This window comes from Micropterus salmoides, unplaced genomic scaffold (genome assembly GCF_014851395.1).
Source record: "Micropterus salmoides isolate LMB-PRFRI ecotype aquatic unplaced genomic scaffold, ASM1485139v1 Ms_hic_scaffold_17, whole genome shotgun sequence".
In the NCBI taxonomy this organism is placed as follows: Eukaryota; Metazoa; Chordata; class Actinopteri; order Centrarchiformes; family Centrarchidae; genus Micropterus; species Micropterus salmoides.
Window position 1 is genome coordinate 25,603,856 of NW_024040817.1, and position 22,601 is coordinate 25,626,456.

The window sequence follows — 22,601 nt, forward strand, 5'->3', positions numbered from 1 at the left end:
TTACCATTTCATTCAACCATATCCCAGGAAAGTCAATTAAAATATTTTGTTAATCCTTTTACCAGATTATACTGTACATTATATGGGGGCATGGAAATTAATAACACGGTTTCACTGTGCAAATTCTGCTGGATAAAACACAACTTCCCCATTATGCTTCTCAGAGCCTTTAAATCTCTGCTAGGACCCCTGAAATTCACAGTTTATGAGCCATTGTTGCAGCCCATGAAATGACTGTAGGCCCATGTTAGGACATCAAGTCAACACTCCTTGTTGATTAATTAGCTGTTAATAATCTGTACATGCTAGTGGGCATCATCTGATCCGTTTTGTATGAATAAAACAGTGTCGCTGACATTGTGGGGTTTTTATCACAACCAACAGCCCGTTACACTGTGGGCAGCCTTTTGGCCTTGATAGCTACGTTACACTGCTAGCTTACCCAGCACAGTGCACACCCAGGCTGAATGTGCCACGCCATGTATTGTTTACATAGCTTGGACAGTTGTGCTGTCAAAAACAGCACAGAAAATAGCAAACAATGAGTGAACGGACTAGTGAATTTAAAACAGGCACACATTATATATGTCTCCACTTAATACATCAATAAGCTTTTTAGATACACGCCAGCTTTGTCAGCTCACAGGCACGCTAGCGATGCTAAACTAGCTAGCATTTGTTAGCTATCCAAGCAGACAGGAGTCACCAAATCTGATTCAGGATTCACTAGCTTACAGGCTAACACTGGAAGCTAATGTTGTAGACAACCGTCCATTATCGGACAGCCCTAACCTGTTCTTTTCTCGTTTCAGCAGAATCTAACTTTACGGTCACTGCACTGGATTTAACCAAAATATGGCATCCTTGTGCCATTTTAACAGTGTAGTAATCTTAATTTTAAAAAAGTCGCATTGTCGGGCTTCGGCTAGCCAGAGAACATAACGTTACATTGTTTTCCTTTCTCCTCATGTTTACTGGGTCAAACTTACATTCCACTTCCTCATTTTGACTGCAAACATTAGTGTAAGAGAGCTTAAGGAGCGCCATGGAAAGGGCAAAACATATAACATATTTTGAAGTAAAGTAACACAGAAAGCTAGCTAGCCAAGCTTTGCCAGATCTAGGCAAGAGGTGTCCGAAGATGGAACTCTGACAATTAGCTCTCTAGCTAACGTTGCCTGGCTTCACAGTCCAGTCGGGCTATCTGATGTTATTAGAGAAATGCTTTTAAGAAACCCATTTGACAGACTGGTATAATTATGCTGTTCGTTGCTATTTTTAGTTTACAACAACAATTCATCGGGTAAAGCGTCCACATCCTTCACTGTCTGGACTTCCAAAACAGCCAGCACAGACAATGTCCCTCATGTAGCTGGACCGAAGGGAGCAGCTCTCAGTGGAGCTCAGTCCGACTTCTCCACCTCATTTTGGGGCTTACCGGTCTTGAAGAACGCCGCTATGTCGCTGGCGTCCTTCGTAGTCTCCTCCGTTCCTTCCCCAGAGCTCATGGCTGCCACAACCCGAACCTGGAGCTCAGTATGTCCCCCACAAAATCGACAAAAAGATGGCACAAAATCACTTCTGTCCCGAAAAAAGCGTCATTAAAGACACACGGGTGGTTACGGTGACTCGAACTCGCTAGCGGTGCCATCTGCAGACCTCCATCTTGGGGTAACGTAATTGGAAACGATCAGCCGGGGGCACCGGGTTCCTCCTCGGAGTGGAGCCGAGGGGAGAGTAGCTGTAGCGCAGAGGAGGGGGGCGGGAGGGGCCGGGTCGCTGCTCGGTGAATCTCCGTAGGCTTTCGGAAATGTGCAGACTGTGGGTCATCAAGGAACGAAGGCGGTCACAGTGTGTGTGCGCGTGTCCAACTTACAGCGAAACGTAAAACCAACGAGTACTGAAAGCTACACATGCACAAGAACAAGGCATCATGCAGGCTGTCAGTGGTGATCCATATGTGAATGACAGGCATATAGTCTATGTGTAACTTGAGCTGTCTAATCTAGCCCAATTATGCGACACGCTGTTGGGCAAAGACCACATTTTGGGAACATTTAACAGACCATGATTCATTTACTGTTGACGGTTTTTGTGACTTCTCAATGTAAAGTGGGCGGGCGTTTAATTAGTCATATTTAAAGGGAGGAGTAAAGCGATTGGTAAAGTCTCACGGATACAATCCAAACAGAAAAGGTCAGCTGTTCAAGTGAAGCTCTGTCACGGCATTCTCTATCCTTTGTGATCTGAGCTGTATTACTGATGCCATCTGCAGGTTTAGGCATGAACTGATGCTTCTGCTCAGTCACTTTCCAGTGAGAATATGGACACAGAAACGTGTGCTGACCATATTAATACTTATTGTGCATGATTTAACCCCATACTTTATAATGCCATCGCTGACTGACCCGCAGCTGCTAGAGAAACCATTCCTGTGTTAGAAACAATCCAGCCTTCTGAAGTGGTGGCAAACAGGACACAATGACTCAAACTGTGCGGAGACCCAAAGCGTGCAGTAGCCTATTACATTTCAAATGATATGAAACACAATGGAATTAATGATCAAATAATAAATGCGTTATTACAGCACGTGATGCTGTCATTTTATTGATAAATCATTTTTTTTAATGAGGGTTGACTAAATATTGGGTACACAAAATAATATAAAAAAACGGATCATAAAGCTGAATCAATAAGCAGTTTCAAAATTTTAGTGGACTGAATTAGCATAAACTATGCCGTACTTAATAAACTAGCAACTGATTATAAGTCAATATTTCTTTAAATGTGTGGAATAAAAACAGACTTGGAAAAATAATATTTTGGAATGAAAACAACTTGAGTAAAGTAAAATAAAATGTTGTAAGATCTCTTATAGTTAAAAAGGGTACATTTCAGAATATTGAGCTATGTTTTAAAAATGTATTGTATTTTTTCAAAATTTTATTTTTATATCAAATATTTTGTCTGCAATTATTCTTAGGATTATATACTTCGTAATGTCCTTTATTCAATGTTGAACAATTTGAGTCTCCATACATCCCTATCAGCAAAAGAAGAACCCGCAACAGTGTTTTTGTTTGTTTGCAGCAGGGCTGGGGATAGTTGAGGGACCATTGATATGTCCAATATGTCACTTTTAGTGTTTGTACCACACTGATTGTGTCAGAGCCAAAACAGTTTATGCTGTAGTCTTTGTTCTGGTACAAATGTGTAGGTTGCATGTTATTAAGTGAGACCCAGGGCCAATTATCAGGGTTAATGTCAAGTAAATAGTTTCTGGGAAGGAACAGAAAGTCCTGCTGTTGGTATTCGCTAACTGTTGCATAAATGTGGCAGCCGATAGTAGAGTGATTTATTGATGAGATGATATTATATTGTCCTTTTATAACTGGGGCTCAACATGGAAAATGACCTTTAGCTGTAATGCGTTCATTACAGTCAGTGCAGGACAGCAGATCAGGCTTATTCCTCTGTCTTTCGCAGCTGTTAAACTGTTTTAAGCAGAAAGGTCGGCTCATTGGTGATATTTGACTGTAGGTGTACAATTCATGTTTGGATAACTGTTTACCTGTTATCCCATCTTAAGTCAGGTTACCCACCTTTCTGTATTCACAATAGACACTGCAGATTATATTAGCATACTACAGTATATAGAGACTTTTTTCAGAAGTTAATGTCAGTTCTTATACACAGCACAACGTAATAGTCAAGAGCAGTTGAAATTTTAATGCAACACGATTAATAATGGCCACTGTAGACACTAGTGACAAATGGAATAATGTTACACTAGTAGATTATACCAGCAGCACAAATAGGGAAGTCATTGTAATGCCAGTTACACAGCAATATCTCTCTAAAGGTTGCTAATGTTAGCTAGCATTAGCTGCCATAAAGCATTGGTCATACCAGGGGACATAGCAGCAAAACCCCTGAGTGTATTAAATCGAGCAAGGGTGCGTTTCATGGCTTATCGATTCAGCTTTTAATTTGTGAAAGAAACATTATTTCTCCTTTAAAAAGTTACATAGTCTCGCATTAAATCATCTGCACAGGGTTAGTGACCTGATGTGCCATGAATAGAATTAATATCTCATTATTCCCAGGATCTTACCATATGAAGGCATCTCAGTTCAGGCAAAGATGCTTGTTCCACTGCTATTATGCAGAAGCTGTGCCAGATTGAAAGAAGGCTCCCATATATTTGCACTTTGAGTTCAGCTTGACAGACAGCTGTGCTGAATTAAATACAATTTTAAGTGTGATTACATTGACCTTTGACCATTGACCCTTGTAGACTTAGATTCATTGACCAAAGGTTTCTATATTTACATTATGACATATAATATAATTTGTTTTATGTGTCTGTTGTTCGGTAAATTACGTTTCTTGTGTAGATGCTGATGTATTACTTGTCATGTCCAGCAGGTGGGAGGCTGATACTAGTGATCAACCGCCTTTCATACACAGACAAATAGTGGAAGTACCACCTCTTCTTCTCTTAGTTTTGAACAAGATTTTACTGACACTGGTGGCAACACAAGCAAACAGCCACACAACTGTCATCCCGTTTTCATTCAAATCTAATTCAACTCTGATTGGGCCGCAGAAATACATAGCATCATGTTCCTCTCAGTGAGCCCTCCACTTAAAATCAGCAAGTAAAGAAAGGCCACAAAGACAAACACTGAAATCTCTCATGTATAAAAACCAGAACTTTTTCAACTTCAGCAAGAAATTTTGCATCCATGTCGCTCATAATCAGAAGCTGATTGGAAGTCACGTTGTTCTATTTACTATTGTAATATTGAAATCTTCTTCTCCAGAAAGGCCTGGCTTTATACTGATGAGGACTGCTCATAAATATATATAAACCTGTATTTAAACAGGAAAAGTCCCATTGAGACACAATTCAGTGCTTCTTTGAATGATATAAAGCATGCACAGAGAATAGAGATGAAAATGTACCGGTTAGTTCCATACTAATAAAACATCATGCAGATAAGAGCAAGGCTCAGTACCTCCCTTTAATAACTCAGGTGGTTTCACTCCTGCTGTGACTCCTGCCAAATAGCAATATATCCCTCTGAAATGTCAGCAGTAATTATTCCCGTGCTCTCAGACAACCTCTAAAATGAAAGAAAGCAGGTGTTGATCATGCACCGTCTGCCTCACTCTGTCTGTCTCTCTCACTTTGTCCACACATCTGTACTGTCCTCTACGTCACTATTGTTGGAAACCTCTTGAACTGCGCTGCTGAATCACCGGCAGTTTGTGTCAAAATCTGTGCTCCCCTGCTCTCAATGAGATACAGGCCTTTGTATTGTGGTTCTGTGTATGTGTGTGTGTGTGTGTGTGTGTGTGTGCGCGCACATTGTGGTCTGGGCCAACTCACAGCGCAGTGAGTGGTGTCCTCTTATTGGTCACCCCCTGCTGTTCTGTCATAATTACGTGGAAGGAGAGAACAACAACAGCAGGTGGGACTGGCAGACACAAACACACACACAAACATGTATGTCACAGCTCTCCAAAATGGAAAAAGCTAACAGGTCAACTGGACCACTATGTGGACAATGTAAGCTTTCTCTCAATCCACTATCACCATCACTGTGTGCGACACACAATCTGTGTATTTGTTTTTGTGTATTAGAGGGTGATAGAGGGAGGCACAATAAACTTAAAGTACAGCACATTTATTTATTTGCATTTGCATTTTTTTTTGTCACATTACCCCATTATATTAAAATACACACAATGCTGTTTTCTTTTTTCCCCTTCAAAATGTAATTTAACCCAAACAGGTTCAAGCAATAGTTCAACATTTTGGAAAATAGACTTATTTCTCTTGCCAAGAGTTAAGATGACCCAGCTCTGTGGAGAAGTTAGTTTATTAAGTAAAGCAAAGAAAACAAAGACCAAACAAACTGAGAGACTCCGCGCCTGCAGAGCTGCATGTTGCTGCTGGCTAAGAGAGTGAGGGATGGCGACAGAGGAAGAGCCTTTTGTAAGGCAAGATCGGGGGCCACTGATTAGAGAGGAGGAGTTGGTTGATTGGGAGCCTCCTGAAACAAAGAACAAAAACCAGCGACAGAACACAACATAGATCATAACAACGATTGATACCACTCTCACGTCTGTTAAATATGAAGCGACAATCAGCACCCCATTAACTTAGCTTAGCATAAAAACTGACAAAAGGGGGAAATTGTTGATCTGGCTCTTGCCGAAGGGAACAAAATGAGCAACACCTCTGCTATCTCCTTTGTTTTATTTGTCCAGGAGCCAAATATAAAAAAATTCACAGACTGCTTCACATTCACATGCTGACAGACTCAACAAACTGATCCTCAAGGCCAGTGATGTTGTGGGTGTGGAGCTGGACTCTCTGCCAGTGGTGTCAGAGAGGTGGATGGTGTCCAAGCCACTCTATGATGTGCTGGTCAAACACAGTAACACTTTCAGTGCAAGACTCATCCCTCCAAAATGCACCACAGAGTGCCACATGAAGTCATTCCTGCCTGTAGCCATCCAACTCTTTATTTCCTCCCTCAAAGTGTCTGACACATGGACACTTTTAATGGGTCAGACACTGAGCAACACAGTTAGTTATTAAACTGGACCTTGTAGTGCAATGCTTCACATTCTGTGCAATATTCTCTGTTTTAATATTCAATCTGCTTCTATTTATTCACTACTACTGTTCATCACAATTCTGTTAGTAATGTAAATATTGTACATATCCATACTCCTTATATTTCTTTCTTTATATTTTTATTTAAACAGTCAATACAACATCAATACAATTGAGATATTTTTTTACCTACCAACTTCTATTATTATTTCTATTCCTTTATGCCTTCATGTGCAATGTGTGCAACCCAAGAACTTCCCCCTCGAGGATCAATAAAGTATTTCTGATTCTGAAACTCTAGGAAGTCACTGCGCCAAGCCAAGAAAAAGTTCTGCATGTAACCCCCATGAAACCAACTTTTGGAAAGAGACAGACAAGCTGTTTCCCTGTTTCAAGTCTTTATGCTAACTATCCCCTGGCTGTAGCTTCATATATAACAGTCAAGACATCTACTCATCTAACTCTTTGCAAGAAAGCGAATAAGTGCATTTCCCAAATGACCGATCCTCTGTTTAGCGCACTTCTTACTGTCATGCAGAAGTTGTTTTGTGGCAACTTCCTCTTTCCCCACTGGAATCAATTTGCTAAGATTAACTTGAGATGCACCAGCTGTTTCTTTGCATACTGCTGAGGGACTGTGATGTTATTTATATGTTATCTGAAGCCCCAGCAATTGGACTTTCTCCTGACCTATAACTGAACCACATCTTCGTCACTGTGCTTGAGGCAGAGTCTGTCCAGTGTTATAAATTCATTCTGCTGCCAGAGTTTCACGGGAGATGCAGTGAGAGACTTTCGAAGGACCTTGAAGGGACAAGTATTAGCATAAAGTAAGATACTGGTGCAACTGTGCAAGGATGTGCTATGACTTTATTTTAATATATATTAAAATCCTGTAGCAGTGAAGTAAAAAGAGTATTAGCTAACAAACAATTTTCTGGGTATTTTCCTGTGAATATTGGCATTCTATAACTATAATAATATAATGTAAAACTATGTAATTCTGTCAGATCTTACCTGTAAATAAATCTGCTTAAATACACACACTACTGCCTGACAGTCTAACTTTAGTTACTCACTAAAAGGCAGCTGTCTCTTAAAGTTTCACACACAAATTGGAAAATAGTAATTATTATACTTTTTGGTGATGCGTTGAAGTTGCCAAGTGAAAAAACAGTAACTTTATCAATAATTGGTGGTAAAAGCCAGGCAATTTGGGTCAATTAACTTAATAATCCCCCCTATGGCTTTCCTCCTCATTATTTTCCTGCAGCAAAAAACAGCTCTGTGACTCCACAAAAGAGTGCATTTGTAATGATTTCCCAACAGGTCCCATGGTAAAGAGTGGCTTTCAGCTAAATCAACTGAAATGTGATCATTAAAAAAAAAGAAGAAGTATGGATTCAGACGATAAAAGCACCACGGAGTTGTCTAATGTTCCCTCAAAGCTTATAGTTGGTAACAACTCTATGTTTCACACTGAAATAATAAAATGTGTTGCACCAGTCCTTGGTTTTCCCTAAGAACTTTGTATAAAGGATTGATGGACACTCATAATATTTGCCCCTATATGCATTTGAGTTTAAACTCAACATTTTAGCACATTGTTTAACTTAATTTAACTATATCTTAATACACGTTTAATTTGAAAGTTTTTCGTTGTGTTGTCGCTTATAATGATAAATAAACAACCTTTGTACCTTAAAACCCTAAAGTTCAGGCAAACAAAGAGCCAGTGAAGGCACCATAATAATTGGAGCGAATCGACATCCTAGCAACCGCAGACGCCAGCCTCTGCGTCCTCCAACTGTGGATTCAGTTTTCTGAGTTTTTTATTACCTATATTACCTTTTATTACCTTTACTGACTGATTTTTTAAAGCCGAGAAGATGGACGTATCACTCGAGGCACAAACCAAACCACTTTCTACCTTGTCGTCATTCAGTTACATCCCAGCGCGACGGAAGGAACCGAAAGAAATGTCCTTCTTTAACAGAGACTCAAAGGTGACGAGTTGTTGACAGCTTTGCTAAGATAATCTCATTGCTAATGTAACAGGTTACATTATGTTTAACGTTAGATTCCTTCTTATACTGTGACAATATCACAACAGAAAATATGCCTCATTGGGGAGTAACATTAACTAGTTACATGTATGTAGCTTAATTACAAAATAAATGTAACGTTTACGGTAATCCGCTGCCCTGCTGCAATATGTTGAATAATATTAATTTTGTTGCTTGCATGTTTTTCATGTGCACAATGTCTTCCTTCCTTTGCCATTAAGTAAAGTTTGATGCTATTCTGATGCTTTTGACTTGTTCTCATGTTTGATTTTACAGCCATCCATCTGCCAGTTACACTGCCTCTCAAGCTGTCTTTTGGAAATGGCTAACAGTTGAAAACATGCATTAGAAATTTGGAAAAGTAATTATATGTAATGTAACATGTAAATGTAACACTCTGATAAAGTAATTGAAATAGTTACACTACTATTACATTTTAAATAGCATAACTTGTAATCAGTAACCTGTTACATTTCCAAAATAACCTTCTCAACACAGCTTATGTATGAGTGGAAGTCAGGGAATATTATTCAAATGTAACGTTATCTTAGAGACAACTCAGATTATACAGCATACTAGATTATATTGTATCTCACTGACAGCTTTTCTCACATGCATTAGATAATGATTTGCAGATATTTTCCTCCACAGCAAACCCAGTTGTAAGTCAAGTTAGTAAATAAGAAATAAACTGTCTAGGAGGGAATGACACATCTGATTCATACCTCTTAGTTATGGAAATACACGAAAAGATCATGAAGCCACAAAAGAAACCTCTGTCCAACAGTGACATTACTCTGTTGCCATGTGAGGATCTCTTTTAAATGATTCGTAGAAATACCACTGGTGACTGATTCACCACTGTGCTGTTGGTTTTGTTGTAACTTACTTGTGAGAAATTTATTTATTTCCAGGATAAAAACCCCTTGAGATGTACCATCTCGTTTTTGAGGGGGTCCTGACCAAAAACACACAATAATATAAAAATACACAATATATACAGCAAACATCAAACACACAATAGTAAACATTTCAAGAATACAAAAAACATGTGCCTTGCACATGCCACAAACTCTAGACACCAATACACACAACACTAATAGTAAAACAGTAAGTAACAATAGTTAACAGGAGCAGTCTGTTGTAAGGTGAATGATAAGAGCATTCTTAAATGAACCTAGATACTTCAAAGATGTCAAGAAAATTGGTAGATTGTTCCAGTTTCTAGGAGCCTTAACCCTAAATGCTTTTTTTCCCTATTTCTTGTGCAGTTTTTGGGACATGAAAAAATAGATTGTTATTGCTTCCAAGATAATAAATATGATTAGAGTTATGCAAAACTCTTGTAAATAAACAGGATATTTAAAATTAATTCATTTGAATAGAAACTGGTACCAGTGTAACTGTCTTCTATTATCAAGAGAAAGCCACTGCAACTTACTTCAACCACTTTTGAGAAGAGATCACTGTGATTGCTTCCTTCAGGTCTACCTCTACCTCCTGCACCTTGCCCAAAGTGTAAAAAGAAAGAAAAATCATCCCCTTTTGGCTCAAGCCAGGCTTTGAATGATAAACACCTGTTCGCTGCCTCTCCATTGGTAGGCCCCAGAAGTCTTCATGTATGACCAAGTGTTCCACCAGGCCGAGGGTTATGATATGAAACTGCACCGAGATGACAGGACACACCATAAAGGGAGAGGACTAAACATAAACGAAGAGGTAATGACTGCACTTTAGTGGCTATTTAAGCATCTCATCTGAACTGTTTCAGCTTGCTGATGAACTCAAACTTGAGTTAAACGAATCTGACAAGTGTATTCAACCTAGCCTCAGCAAGATATTGGACTTGTCCCGGCTAGTAATTGTGTTAAATGGTCTTTATAATTCTGCTTCTCATTATTTGAAAAATTGTAGATCCTGTAGTAATCCAAACTCTGTACTGGATTAAATTGTATTCCTTGTTGATTGTACTAGAACATTGGATTGTAGCTGAAGTCTGTTAAGGATCAACTTATGGATCAACATAAAATGAAAAAAGACTTGCTGCTTAGCTTTACTCCAGTCACATTTATTTGGTACATTTAACTACTTCTACTTTACCAATTCACTACATAAATCCTATTCCATAGTAAAAGAAGCCCTAGAGCTGCCACACATGCTCAAGTTCTCACTTCTATTGCTGTTGCAAGCAGCTGCTTAACATACAGCTACCTTAAGAATTGGTGTGCACACCCCACAGAGAGAGAGCTGATCCTCTTGTCAAAGACTGTGCACATGTTTAAATCAACTTCAGAAATGATAGACTTGATAATATTAATCCATTTTACTATTAATAATATTTAATAATGTATTAATAATGATTAACTGTTTACATCTCACATATTGAAACACTCATACATCGATTCAAATCTTTCATTCCTTTTGAGTTGACCCAGTATGTAATCAATGATTATCAATGGCAATGACAATCAATGGTAATCAATCATTATGTTGTCCGGGATGGCTTTCATATTATGTTCCCCACTGCAGGCAACATGTTGAAAATGACTTTTCCTGTAATGGAGTCAGGAACCATGTTCCAGTCTCAGCATTAGGTTTATCAGTCTTACTTTCTTCAGCCTCTTAATTTATCTAGAGGTTGCTTTACACGTGAGCATAAGCACTAGTAAACATCAACGTCAGTGGACATATAGTACTGACCACCCACACAGACCGTAGAGCAGTATATTATAAGCAATACCACTCTACTCAGCTAATATTGGTGTTTCCTGAATGCCAGCTGCTTATTCTTGCATACCAGTACCTTTAGATGACATTGGCAATATGGCTGTTATAGATGGAAATGTCAGTATAGGGTGACAATTCTAAAAGAGCAAAATGCTTCATTTCTGCTAACATTTCTTTTGCCATGTGGTGGCCTCATATATCTCTAGGTTTTATGGCATTTGTTTATTGTACCTTTTGAAGCCATTATATCTCCATAGAGTAATTATTCATGTCAAGCAAACTAGCTCACAGTGAGTTTCTGGGTCACTGAAAGCAGAGAGGGTGGTGAACAAAGCATCCACACACACTCCTGAGATTGTAATTACAGTGAGTTGAGTGGTTGGCTGTCAGCTCCTGCTGAATTATGACGTTTCTGTTCTGCAATTCACATTTGAATATGAATTAAAAACTATTTATTGTATAAACTATTCAAAGGAAAATTGTAGTGGGTTATTTTTTGTTCCTGTTTCCACTTAGGCTGATGCAAATATAAACCCACCAGTCAATCTGCCACAGCCAGAAGTAGGTAGTGTCAGCTCTACAGAAAGTTAGTCTGGCCTCCCTGAAGTCAGAGGCTCCCAGTGTTCAAAAATCTGCTGGCTCACACTGAGACACACTGCTGCCCTGGGTAATACCTAATACACCGTTATGGCTTAGCTAATAGTTTCAATTGTTGGGCCTATTTTCACTCCTGCCAATATTGTACCCTATTACATGGAATGGCAGTGAAGAGGCAAAATGAAAACTTAAGGCAGAGATGGAGTAACAATCAACTCAGTTCTGACAGAGTTCTTTTTTTTGTGCTTCAACTGTAATGCCTATCGCTTTATAACATCATGTTTTGCTATCAAAAACAATCCCATAACAATGCATCAGAATAGCAGCAAGTTCAGTACGATCATAGAATAAGGAACCTGATGCTGTATACTACCCCTGCCTTTCAATGCTAAACTCTCAGCATTCACTGGACACATTTGGGGCTAAAATTGCTCAAAGCATCAGTACAGCAGCACTTGTAAACATCTACCTTTTAGTACGTTCAAAGCAAGATATGACATGACCATTTAAAATGATATACAAAACTTTGTGGGCATGAAACGTCCAGCTCATGCCACTGTACTGGAATTAGTGGATAGACCAAGTCAAAACATTGCCATTTATGGAATCATTATGTCTTGTACTATTAGCAAGTAAAACCACTTTTGAATTTAATACAGAATAGTGAGTACTACAGTATACCACTATTGTAATGGCTTAGCTACTAACTTAATTTCTACTTACAGTGATCTAAACAAGCACCCAAACAAGCAACTGTATCATTTTATCTGATTCGTTTGATGTATAAACAGAGGTACGTTTGTGATTATAGGTTTATAGTTTAATTTGTATACATCCATTTAAATGTATGAATTGTCACGGACAAGAAATTACAGGTGGAAATAACACTGTTGATGATGGCTCTGTCCCACTTTGGTGACGTTAGTTAGTAGGCCGGGCCAGTAAGGGAACAATACCTGGCCCCCCAGAACTGACATACCTAACTGAAATGCAGCCATCATTAATGTTATTATGAACCGATCAGATATTTTCCCCAAACATTGATTCTGTGTCTCTCTGCCTTACTGTCCTGCCCCAGGAGATGTCCAGAGTTGTTCCTGTGCGCTCCTCTTCAGAATACGGCCGCCGTCCTGTTCCCGTCCTCTACCAAACAGGCCGGCAGTACAAACATGTGGCTTGCATCAAAGCTGAATTTTTCATGAAAAATGGGATCATCTGGAATGTGGCAGAAGGATACGGATCAGTGGCCCCTATTTGAAAGCCTGAAGTCTCCCAGCATGAGATGAAAGTGTTTCTTCTCACGGTGAAAGCATTTACTAATAAACCCGTGTTGCAGAGCGTAGATTTACTTGATAGGTCCATTGTGAAAGAATTCAACCATCATTTAATCAGACGACATAGAATCTTGATATATTATATACTGGTAATTAGCAAGAAATATAGTTATTTTAAGTGAAATATTACCTGTCAAAAGACCTTAAAGATTAAATCAGAAAATATGAAGACAGTGACATTTACCAGGATCCTCACGCTACATTTTCTAGTTTGAGGCTGATATCACTCCGTCTCTATGAACGTCCTTTAAAGGTTTAGGTGGTACAGACACTCTATAAATCAAAAAATGTCCACCAGTGATTGCAGCTCAGTATTGCACATATCAAAGACCAGAGTATTGGTGTTCAGATTTCTGCCTTTAGTTTAATGTTTGTTTACTTTGAGGCTGAAGGTCCTGGGTGACGGTGCACATTGTGAATTCTTAAACTGAAGAGGATTTCTTTATTGAGCCTGCCACTTACTACTGAAAGTCGGGATAAGATGAATCTACATAAACTGTTTACAAAGAATTGCTCCAACCAAAACCATGATCATTAGTTCTGAGCAGATTCACATTTATTCTAACCACCATACATCACCAGTACTTGATCTCTCCCGTTTTCTGTCATGCAGGTGACTTCTTGTTACCCTTGCCTTGTGTAAACAAAGTTCTTTTCGTGCATCGCTAACCTCTTTGATTTGCAAGTTCTTGAATTCTCTCTGTGTATAAATTCTGAACCCACGCAACAGAGACCACCCTCCTACATAATGGGATTTTATTTTGAGCACAGACATGTCTCATTTGCTTCTGCTTTTGTTCTCTGGCTGAAATAGACCTAATGTTTGGTGTTAGAACTGCCGTGTTTATTTAAGGGGTCCAGGAGCTAATACACAAGGTGGTGTTTCAAAAGCAGAAAGAGAAAAATAGCTGACTGAAATAAAAAGGTTGTCACACAAATCTTTATAAAACAATGGTTTCACTCCTCAATCAGAAGATTCATCCTCAGAGATGTCTGATTAGTCCTGCAGTAAATGTTTCTTATTGGATCTTAGTGCATTATCATTACTCTATGGATTTGCACTACAAATCATTTCACAAGAACAAATACATCTGATAAAGTTGTGATAAGTATTCATACAAACAATACGTATTAATAAGTATTAACAGTGACAATTGGTATTTGTTAACCAGAGGATATATTGGTAAGTGTGATAGTTACATAAGTCTAGATGCTAACGTATCATCATAATAGTTTTGTTCTCTACAGTTTGAGAAATACACTTAATCGCTTTCTGGCAAGAGTTAGATGAGACTATCGATACTACTCTCATATCTTTCTATTAAACACAAAGCCGCCAGCAGTCGAATAGCTTAGCTTACCACAAAGACTGGAACAGCTCGCCTGGCTCTGTCCGAACATAAGAAAATCTACTTACCAGGAATAAAGCTCATTAATGAACATGTTATCTCTCGTTAGTTTAATCGCTGCAAAAATATAATCTGTTGAATGGCTCCATTAAATAAATCTGCCACATGAAAACTTGTATTGTGCCTAAATCATTCAAACTAATGATCTTACAAGTGTTTGACTCTACTGTGAGCACATGCTGTGAATGTTTATACTGTGATGGGTCTTTCATGGTGCACTTGTGTTTAAAGCGCCGAAACAAACACACGCAGACAGAGGACCTCAATTTATATACAAATGTTTAATGAATAACAAAATGATGGCAGTGAGCATTTACACGCATTGCTGTTGGTTTGGATCCAGATGGCTTATAAAAAAGATTTTCCTCATGAATCCTGTGCTTGAGTCAACCTACTCTACAGTGGGACACAAACGCAGCTCAAGAAGCTATAAATACAGTTCACAGGTTTTGGCAAACTACCCATCACACTGGTGATTTGTTGGCATCAACTGCTCTATATGACAATAAACTATTGTAACATCCATTTGGAATAAAATGGAGCTCAGTCAAGTATAAGGCTCTGAAGCACTGCAATGCTGGCATGGGTAATTAGCTCCACAACCCTACTATTGTACAGATGGGTGACTGCGGTCCTCAAGAGCTGCACTTATTTAGCAAACCCCTCTTTAGTCAGGCACTCCTTTAGACAGTGAAGTGACTCCTCAGAGCGAAGTCCTTGTTACACTCGTGATGTAAAATCTGTCCAAAATGCAGCGTTGAAGGACTGTGGCGGTGCACCCCGGCCCTGCTCCACATTGTGTTGCTAAGGACAAAACTGGTTCTCAACAGTTGTCTATCCATTGTACTGCTGGCTTCTGGTAATGGGGATAGTTACGGAGCATGACGGATCATCTCTACGGCCACTGCGTGTGTGTGTGACTGTGTTCTCAAGTCTTGCTCGTTCGGTTAGTGTGGCTCGCTCAAGGCATCACAGTCCCTTGTGACAGAGATCGCGTCATCTCTGTGTGAACAAAGTAGGTCTTCAGCTCTCCTTTGCCCTTCACGTTGATAATGCCTCGACATGAACACATGTACCCTAGTGTTGACAAGATATGACTTGTCTCCTCTGTTACCTGTACAGAAAGAAAGAAACATGACCAGAGTAAGAGGTTTACTAGCACGCTGGAAGACATGCACCTGTACTGTGTAAGATGTCTCACCTGTATTTTTCCCAGTACCCCCGTGGTCTCCATCCTACTGGCCACATTCACACTGTTTCCCCAGATGTCATACTGAGGTTTCTGGGCTCCAATGACCCCTGCAATCACTGGCCCATGGTTTATCCCTAGCAAGAAATAGCAACTCACATGTGTCTGTGAGAATAATCACATATCAACTTTAACTTTTGTGCTGTGAAGAAATGTTCTCACCAATTCGGAGTCGGAAGTCATTGAAGGAGTGTTTGTTGATGACATCTAGCTTCCCTACAAGAGCAAAGGCAAACTCCACCATGGTGCCAATGTGCATGTACTGTCGGTCATGTTCCTGAGGGAAAGGCAGAGGGGGAGAAGATAAATCAAAAGTGCTATCTGAGCCATGTTTGGACCTCAATATGTCATTGTCAAGTTAACAGTAATAACTTTGGGATGGCTCTAAATACTGTACATAATGATCACCATGACTGGCAATTTCATGTAGTGGAATTATTATCATTGGTCGTGTCTTTCAAGTTTCCGTTGATTGGTTTTGATTGGCTCTACCATGTTGAAAGTGTGCATTGGGCACTAGAAAGAGCAACACTCAGCATTTAAAGAGTTTGGAGGGCGGCGTATTTTTAAAATCATCTTTCAAAATCTGAAAAAAATGGAATTAATAAGGAATGGATTAAACACTGTATATTGCAAGATGTATTGTAAAACTGCCTACATTTGCATGTCCACTACACTACCTACAGTAGTGACAGAGGCCAAGGAGCACATCATTAGTTTAACAGTAGCTACATTATTTTGTAGGGTTAGAGGGTGTGTTAGTAAAAGCCCCAATCAGGACATGTTCACTGTTTCGGAGCCGGATGCTAACAGCTAACGCAACCGCCAAACTTGTTACCTGACAGAACGTTACATTTTCCATATTCATTAAAACCTTTCCTCTTAACTGAAATATACCATTTTAAAATATGATAAAACAAACAAACCCCGGTGTAGCTTTTCCAAATACATTTGCTTCTGTGTGAAATGAAATACCCACTGATACAAAAATAACTACAAATTTAGAGTAGTAAATCTGCCGTGTAAACTGCATTATGTGTGGCGCAAGAATGGAAAAGCTTGACAGGCATAGCAACTGTAACTAAGGAAGGTGGGGTTTAGCAAATTGTCAATTAAGCACCAAATGATTTTCTACCAATCATGGGGATTTCTTTTCAAAAAAAATGTGCTGCCACATTTCTGACTGATGATCTCATTTGCTTCCAGTGACTACACTGATGTATTCAAATGAGCGTAGTAATGAATCACTGATGCTTGAATGTTATGCGTAGCACAGGAGCGACACCCACACAAAGCTTCCAAATGTCTGGACAGCAATAAATACGTTGATGTTCAAGCTTCATGCTGTTCTGTGACCATAAATAAAAAATGACAAGTTCAATATTAAATTGAGCTCAGGCTGCCAGAACAGTTTTGGCACTCTGAAATGGGGTGACCATGTGCAAAAAAGGCTCTTGTTCTTTGCCTGTTCTTCTATTATCAAATATGAGCTCTATTGAAAGCTGGGCAGCCGGAGCTTCACCCTTATCAGGTGAGAGTCACTTGGTATCCAATGCGAAGGAAACGAACATTGTGCGTAGCTGTCCATTTATGTCCACGCACATGCGATATCTGTGTGTGCATGTGTGTAAAAGCGTGCCTGTGCGCACTCTGGTCCTGGTGTCACATTGAGTCCAGTTGCAGCCATGTAGGTGCTACCGATGGTCTTTATCTTCTCCACTCCGCTGAACTTAGGTTTGGAAAGCAGCTGAGGACAAATCAAGAACACAGTACATAACATAACATACACAAGAGTAAGAAATAACACCAGCTCGCGGCCAATTACTGGTACATCTACATGCTTCTGGGTGCTTATGCTAATTCAGATGACAAGCACTCAGTGTGGCTGAGTCTCAAAAAAGCAGTGGGACATTATTTTGCCACATTGTCTGACAGCCAGGATTATCAGCCTGAGAGGAGTTTACCTCATCAAAGTCTGCTATGATCTCGTTGAGAAGACGGAGGCACTCCAGTCCTTCCTTATTGACATCAGACTCAGTATAAAACTCTTTGAAGTCTGGGATGGAGGCGAACATCACACACACGGACTCGTATGACTGATGATAAAGGTCCTGATAACAAGCAAGAAGAAGATAACAGTTGGATGTGATGTATTGGTCGAACACTGGTAAGGAGAAGTTAAAGATGAATGAATGAGTGAATTTCAATGAGTCTCAACTACAATAAGAAAATCTGTGAGCTGAATACCCTGAACAATGACACTGGCTCATAAATGAAACTTCAATCATCTCTGTGGGGACACTGGGTCACCACAGTAGTAACACAGCAATTCATCATAAGAAAGACAGACAGTAAAACCGATGCATGAATAGAGTAAATGAGAGTACCGAGTGTAACCAAACATTTACAGCACTGGAACGAATGAAGAAGAAATTTTGGAATGGAAAGTATGTTAGACAAAAAGGCTACTACAGTGAAACAAAGAAAATGTCAAGAAAATGTGTTGCGTTTATGCGTTTAAGTATAATGGGAAAGAAAATGATGCAACCAACATGTAACAGCTGTGAAAACAAAAGAATATGCTGACAAACGATGTGAATCAACAGAACATACAGAGTATGTAGATTTGATCACATATTTTCACTCACATACTTTCTTGCAGATAGTTAAAATGTCAAACTGTTCCTTAAAGTATAGATGGGAATAAAACACAAAAGATAAGTACAACAACTCAACATAGATATAGTGAGACATTTCTCGGGAATTCACCTCGTTTTTCCAGTTGCGTCCCAGGAAGTGCTCGGCGACGTGAGCAGGTAAGACGTTCTCCAGCAGAACCCGATTGAGGTTCTCCATGGTTTCGATCTCCTCGCACTCCCTCTTGAACTTGTCCCTCCACAGGAAGTCCAACCTACAGTAATATTCATTCTGTTACAGGAGGACACAGAGTAAAGAGATACCTGCGTCATTCACACCCAGCACTGCGCCAAAGCTACATGCCACAGAAGAAACCTACACCAAAATCAAGAAACGAAAGTGAAAATTTGTTTAACAGTCAGTTAAATTCTGGTTTGTCGTTTGGCCTGGAGGTGGATCAAAGAAGCCACAAAAGTAACTGAATCAGTCTCCACTACAGTAGTCCTTCAGTCCATGATAGCATTTCTTAGAAATAGGCTGACTGCATCATTCTCTAATCATTGCCACTAAATGATCCTGTGCAGGATTTCTGGGAAAACATAACCAACTGAAACTAAAGGGCTTGCATGGTATTCATAGAAAATTATTGTCCCAATAAGACAATGATGAAACTGTGTGAGAAGCTCTGCTCTCACTGCCCAGGGAAATAGTAAGCAGGCGGGACTGTTTTGCATAAAAGATAGACACTTCTTTATATGCTTAGTTCTCTATGCTTGAGGAAGTTTTCTATCAACAGGGGTCAAAACATCCCAGGAGTGTGTGTTTGTGCATCAGACAGGGTCCCCTGAATACACCATGATTATGCTCGTATATATATGAAAAGCTCCAGGCTGTCTGTGGGCTGTGTGTGTGTGGGAGCGTCTCCTGTGAAATACATTTCATGTGTGTTGTTAGCAGTCTGGATGATGTATGTGCACACTGAATACTTTCCCCATTGAGATTAAAGTATGGTGCCAATTTAGCGTAGACCCATTCTGCTGTGCAGAGATCTTGTGCTATAGTGCTCATTGCCTGAGGCTGAAATAGAAATATGGACTAGCTTCCATCCCTTTTGGGACACTTAGTCTGAACTCTTTGTGTGTATGTATGTGTATGTACAGTTCGAGCACTTGCTTCTCTTGTGGTGAGAGGAACTCCAGTACCTCCATTGGTCTAGAAAGTAGGCCAGGAGAAACGAATCTCATTCCAGACGCCGTTGAGAAACCAGCTAACAAGCCTGTAAATGAGCTTTGCTCCATCGCGCATCTGTTCTTGAGGGATGAATTACAGATGCCTTCGTTCTGATAACCTGCTTTCTCCTCCCTCTGACTAAATGGCTAGAAATGAGCTCATTAGGGTTGATGATGAAATTTTTTGCAAGGCCAAATTTGTTGATAGCAGGCTAAAAGCGTGTAAAATGGATGGTTTTAGGCCTTGTGCCCTCATCTCTGGACATTGATTTACGAACTTCTGCGTCAAGGGCCTCGAGTGACGCCACTTTTAACACCTTCTGACCTGTTTCCAGAATTATTCTGGTGATAATTGATGAAGCATTTTACTGCACTAATTTATACCCAAACAGCATCCGGACGGACATAACCAATTACCCATGAAGAGCGTTGATAAAAGCGCAGCACGGAATAAGATACGACAGTAACAAAGAGTTGTTTCCAAAACAAATGCCCCACCTCCCATCTGGTGACAGTGACCCAGAATGAGAACAACACATGGAGCTGTGGCTCTCAGGGGAGCCCCAGTTTTGGGTACAGAGGCTCTGGGGGGAGTCTTTCTGTCCAGAATATCTGCTTTGGGGTCAGAGCTGATGGATGGTTTTCCAGAAAAGATAAAACATGCACACCAAATCTGTGTCAGCTGAGTTTAGTTCTCATATGAAGTGCGGATCGTGGATGCAGAGGAGAGGGCCAGGCTGGCTGCTCCAGCACAACAAAAATGTGCATCGGAGCAAGAATTTTGATCTTTGAACATTTTTAGCCAAATCCATGAACGCAGGTTCACATGCTTCCACATTTTGTTGTGGAAAAGAGTGAAGATCATTTCAAATCCACTGGTATCAAATCCTTTGAAAAACAGTAAAACAAGATTCTGTGCCAGCGCTAATGAAGAGGGTATAGTGAATGACCCCAAAAAAGTTTTAACTTCAATGAAAACATAGGCTATGTACTGTATGTCACTATTACATAATGATGTCTAGTTATGTCATTGTGGTGGGCAGGAAGACTGCTGACCTGCCTGGCTAATACCAGTAGGGTGATGAAGAAGATGAAAAGAGACACAGAGCCCATCGTCTTTAGATCCTTCAGAACTCCTGGCCTGCTCAGAGGGACAGAGAGAATACAATTATAACAATGTTGATCATCTGGTGATACTGTATGATCAACAAATCCCATGAAAACAACAAAACCAACAATGAATTGATCAAAATAACTTGTTGTTAATAAGTTGTTGTTAGAAAAGGCTTGATATAGCATATTCCTCTGTGCCGGTTCATGGTTGTCCAAAAACACGTAAATGCTACTACTACTACTGCACTATTTCCTCCTGTTTGAGTAACATGTGCTCTGCGATGGACTGGCGACCTGTTCAGGGTGTACCCCGCATTTCGCCCAATGTAAGCTGGGATAGGCTCCAGCCCCCCACGACAGGACACAGGATTAGTGGTTGACGATCGATGGACGGATGAATGGAGTAACTAAAAACAACCAGCTGTTTAATGGAATTATATTTGTGATTTGATTTCAGACAATAAGAATAAGTGTATCTATATGAATAAATAAAAAAGACCAACTAATAAATGAACCAACAATTAGTTGCTCTTATTAATCATTTTGTTATTTCATTATTAATTTTCATTATAACAAAAATGTACAGCATATGATTTTTATTTCAGTTCCTCTAGCTAAGAGGTGGCTACATTTTGAAAAACAGCATTTAAAATAAAAATTTCTATCATGGAATTAAAACTAACTCCCCTCCCCCCTTCAACATTTACCCATGTACTCCTGCCACTATGTAATTTTCCTGCCTGCCTTACCGCCATTATTTTCAATTAATTTTAATGCATTGTGAAAATCAACTTAGACTCTTCAAGAGAACATCATATCTGCTTTAATTTATGGCAATTACTGTATTGTGTGGTAATAATGTGGGGAGAATGACCGGCTAATTTTAAAGGCTGAGCCTCATTACCATGAAGAACTATGTAAATGGCACAACACTGAAGCGGACATGAGGTTCGTTAGGATGGACTGCTAAACTCTGCTACTCTGTAAATGAACAGGATTCCTTGCTTTTTTTAAAAACATGTTTGTTTAAAATGATGGTATGCCTTGGAAAATGATCAGCAATAATGTGTGGTATGTAAATAGACACAAAAATGAATAATAACTCAAATGGTCTTTTAAACATTTTCACGTGCCTGCTTATTGATGTAGATATACAGTAAGTGGACCATGAAAATTATGTAAATTATTTTTATTAAAGTAAATTATGCTAGCTTTTACTGGAGTACTTTAGAGGAGAAACCCATATGAAGTCAGTCCAACAAACTGCAGTGAGACATACAAACTAATACCATGCCATGGTTACCATGAAGATATCTTTCAAGGTAACTGAAGTGTAAATTGATGTTTGCCATGAAAAACGCTTTATTCGACAGTCCTGGCGTATTTCCTTTTCATTTAGCACTGCATAATATAACTTTTCTTATTTATATGGCCCAGTTCTTTGACAGCAACAGTATGTCATGTTTATAAAGCTGAGGTTTGAAAGAGAAACAAAGAGAGAAACATGAGAGCTGGAGAAAAAAATAAAAATTTTCACCAGTCTTTCTGAGCGCTCTGAAAACTTTCTGCATAATGGGATTTTTTTTTCAGCACTGAGACTCCAGCTGTC

At 39.5% G+C, this 22,601-nt stretch overlaps 3 protein-coding genes across 11 annotated transcripts in view; 1 reads left to right on the plus strand and 2 right to left on the minus strand.

Moving 5' to 3' along the window:
• Positions 1-2,033, minus strand: part of trioa (trio Rho guanine nucleotide exchange factor a) — a 75,465-nt gene extending 73,432 nt beyond the window's left edge. For 3 of the 6 annotated variants that reach the window (XM_038724490.1, XM_038724489.1, XM_038724491.1), the window contains exon 1: positions 1,439-1,508. In XM_038724490.1, the coding sequence (XP_038580418.1) occupies positions 1,439-1,508 (70 nt within the window). Of the gene's footprint in view, positions 1-1,438 lie in introns of all 6 variants that reach the window. The other 3 variants (XM_038724494.1, XM_038724493.1, XM_038724492.1) reach the window with 2 other exon arrangements.
• A 6,368-nt stretch (positions 2,034-8,401) lies between these two features.
• On the plus strand, positions 8,402-14,877 carry cunh5orf49 (chromosome unknown C5orf49 homolog). The gene is made up of 3 exons (XM_038725906.1): positions 8,402-8,637; positions 10,300-10,416; positions 13,100-14,877. Exons 1-3 carry the CDS (start codon positions 8,521-8,523, stop codon positions 13,277-13,279), a joined length of 414 nt encoding a protein of 137 aa, XP_038581834.1. The 5' UTR covers positions 8,402-8,520; the 3' UTR covers positions 13,280-14,877.
• A 148-nt stretch (positions 14,878-15,025) lies between these two features.
• The window catches only part of adcy2b (adenylate cyclase 2b (brain)), a 45,605-nt gene continuing 38,029 nt past the window's right edge, over positions 15,026-22,601 (minus strand). For 2 of the 4 annotated variants that reach the window (XM_038725095.1, XM_038725094.1), the window contains 7 exons: positions 20,936-21,020; positions 18,783-18,941; positions 17,978-18,124; positions 17,653-17,760; positions 16,176-16,290; positions 15,966-16,090; positions 15,726-15,878 (listed from right to left, as the gene is read on the minus strand). In XM_038725095.1, coding sequence (XP_038581023.1) covers positions 15,726-15,878; positions 15,966-16,090; positions 16,176-16,290; positions 17,653-17,760; positions 17,978-18,124; positions 18,783-18,941; positions 20,936-21,020 — 892 coding nt within the window. Of the gene's footprint in view, positions 15,879-15,965; positions 16,091-16,175; positions 16,291-17,652; positions 17,761-17,977; positions 18,125-18,782; positions 18,942-20,935; positions 21,021-22,601 lie in introns of those variants that run through there. The other 2 variants (XM_038725093.1, XR_005445096.1) reach the window with 2 other exon arrangements.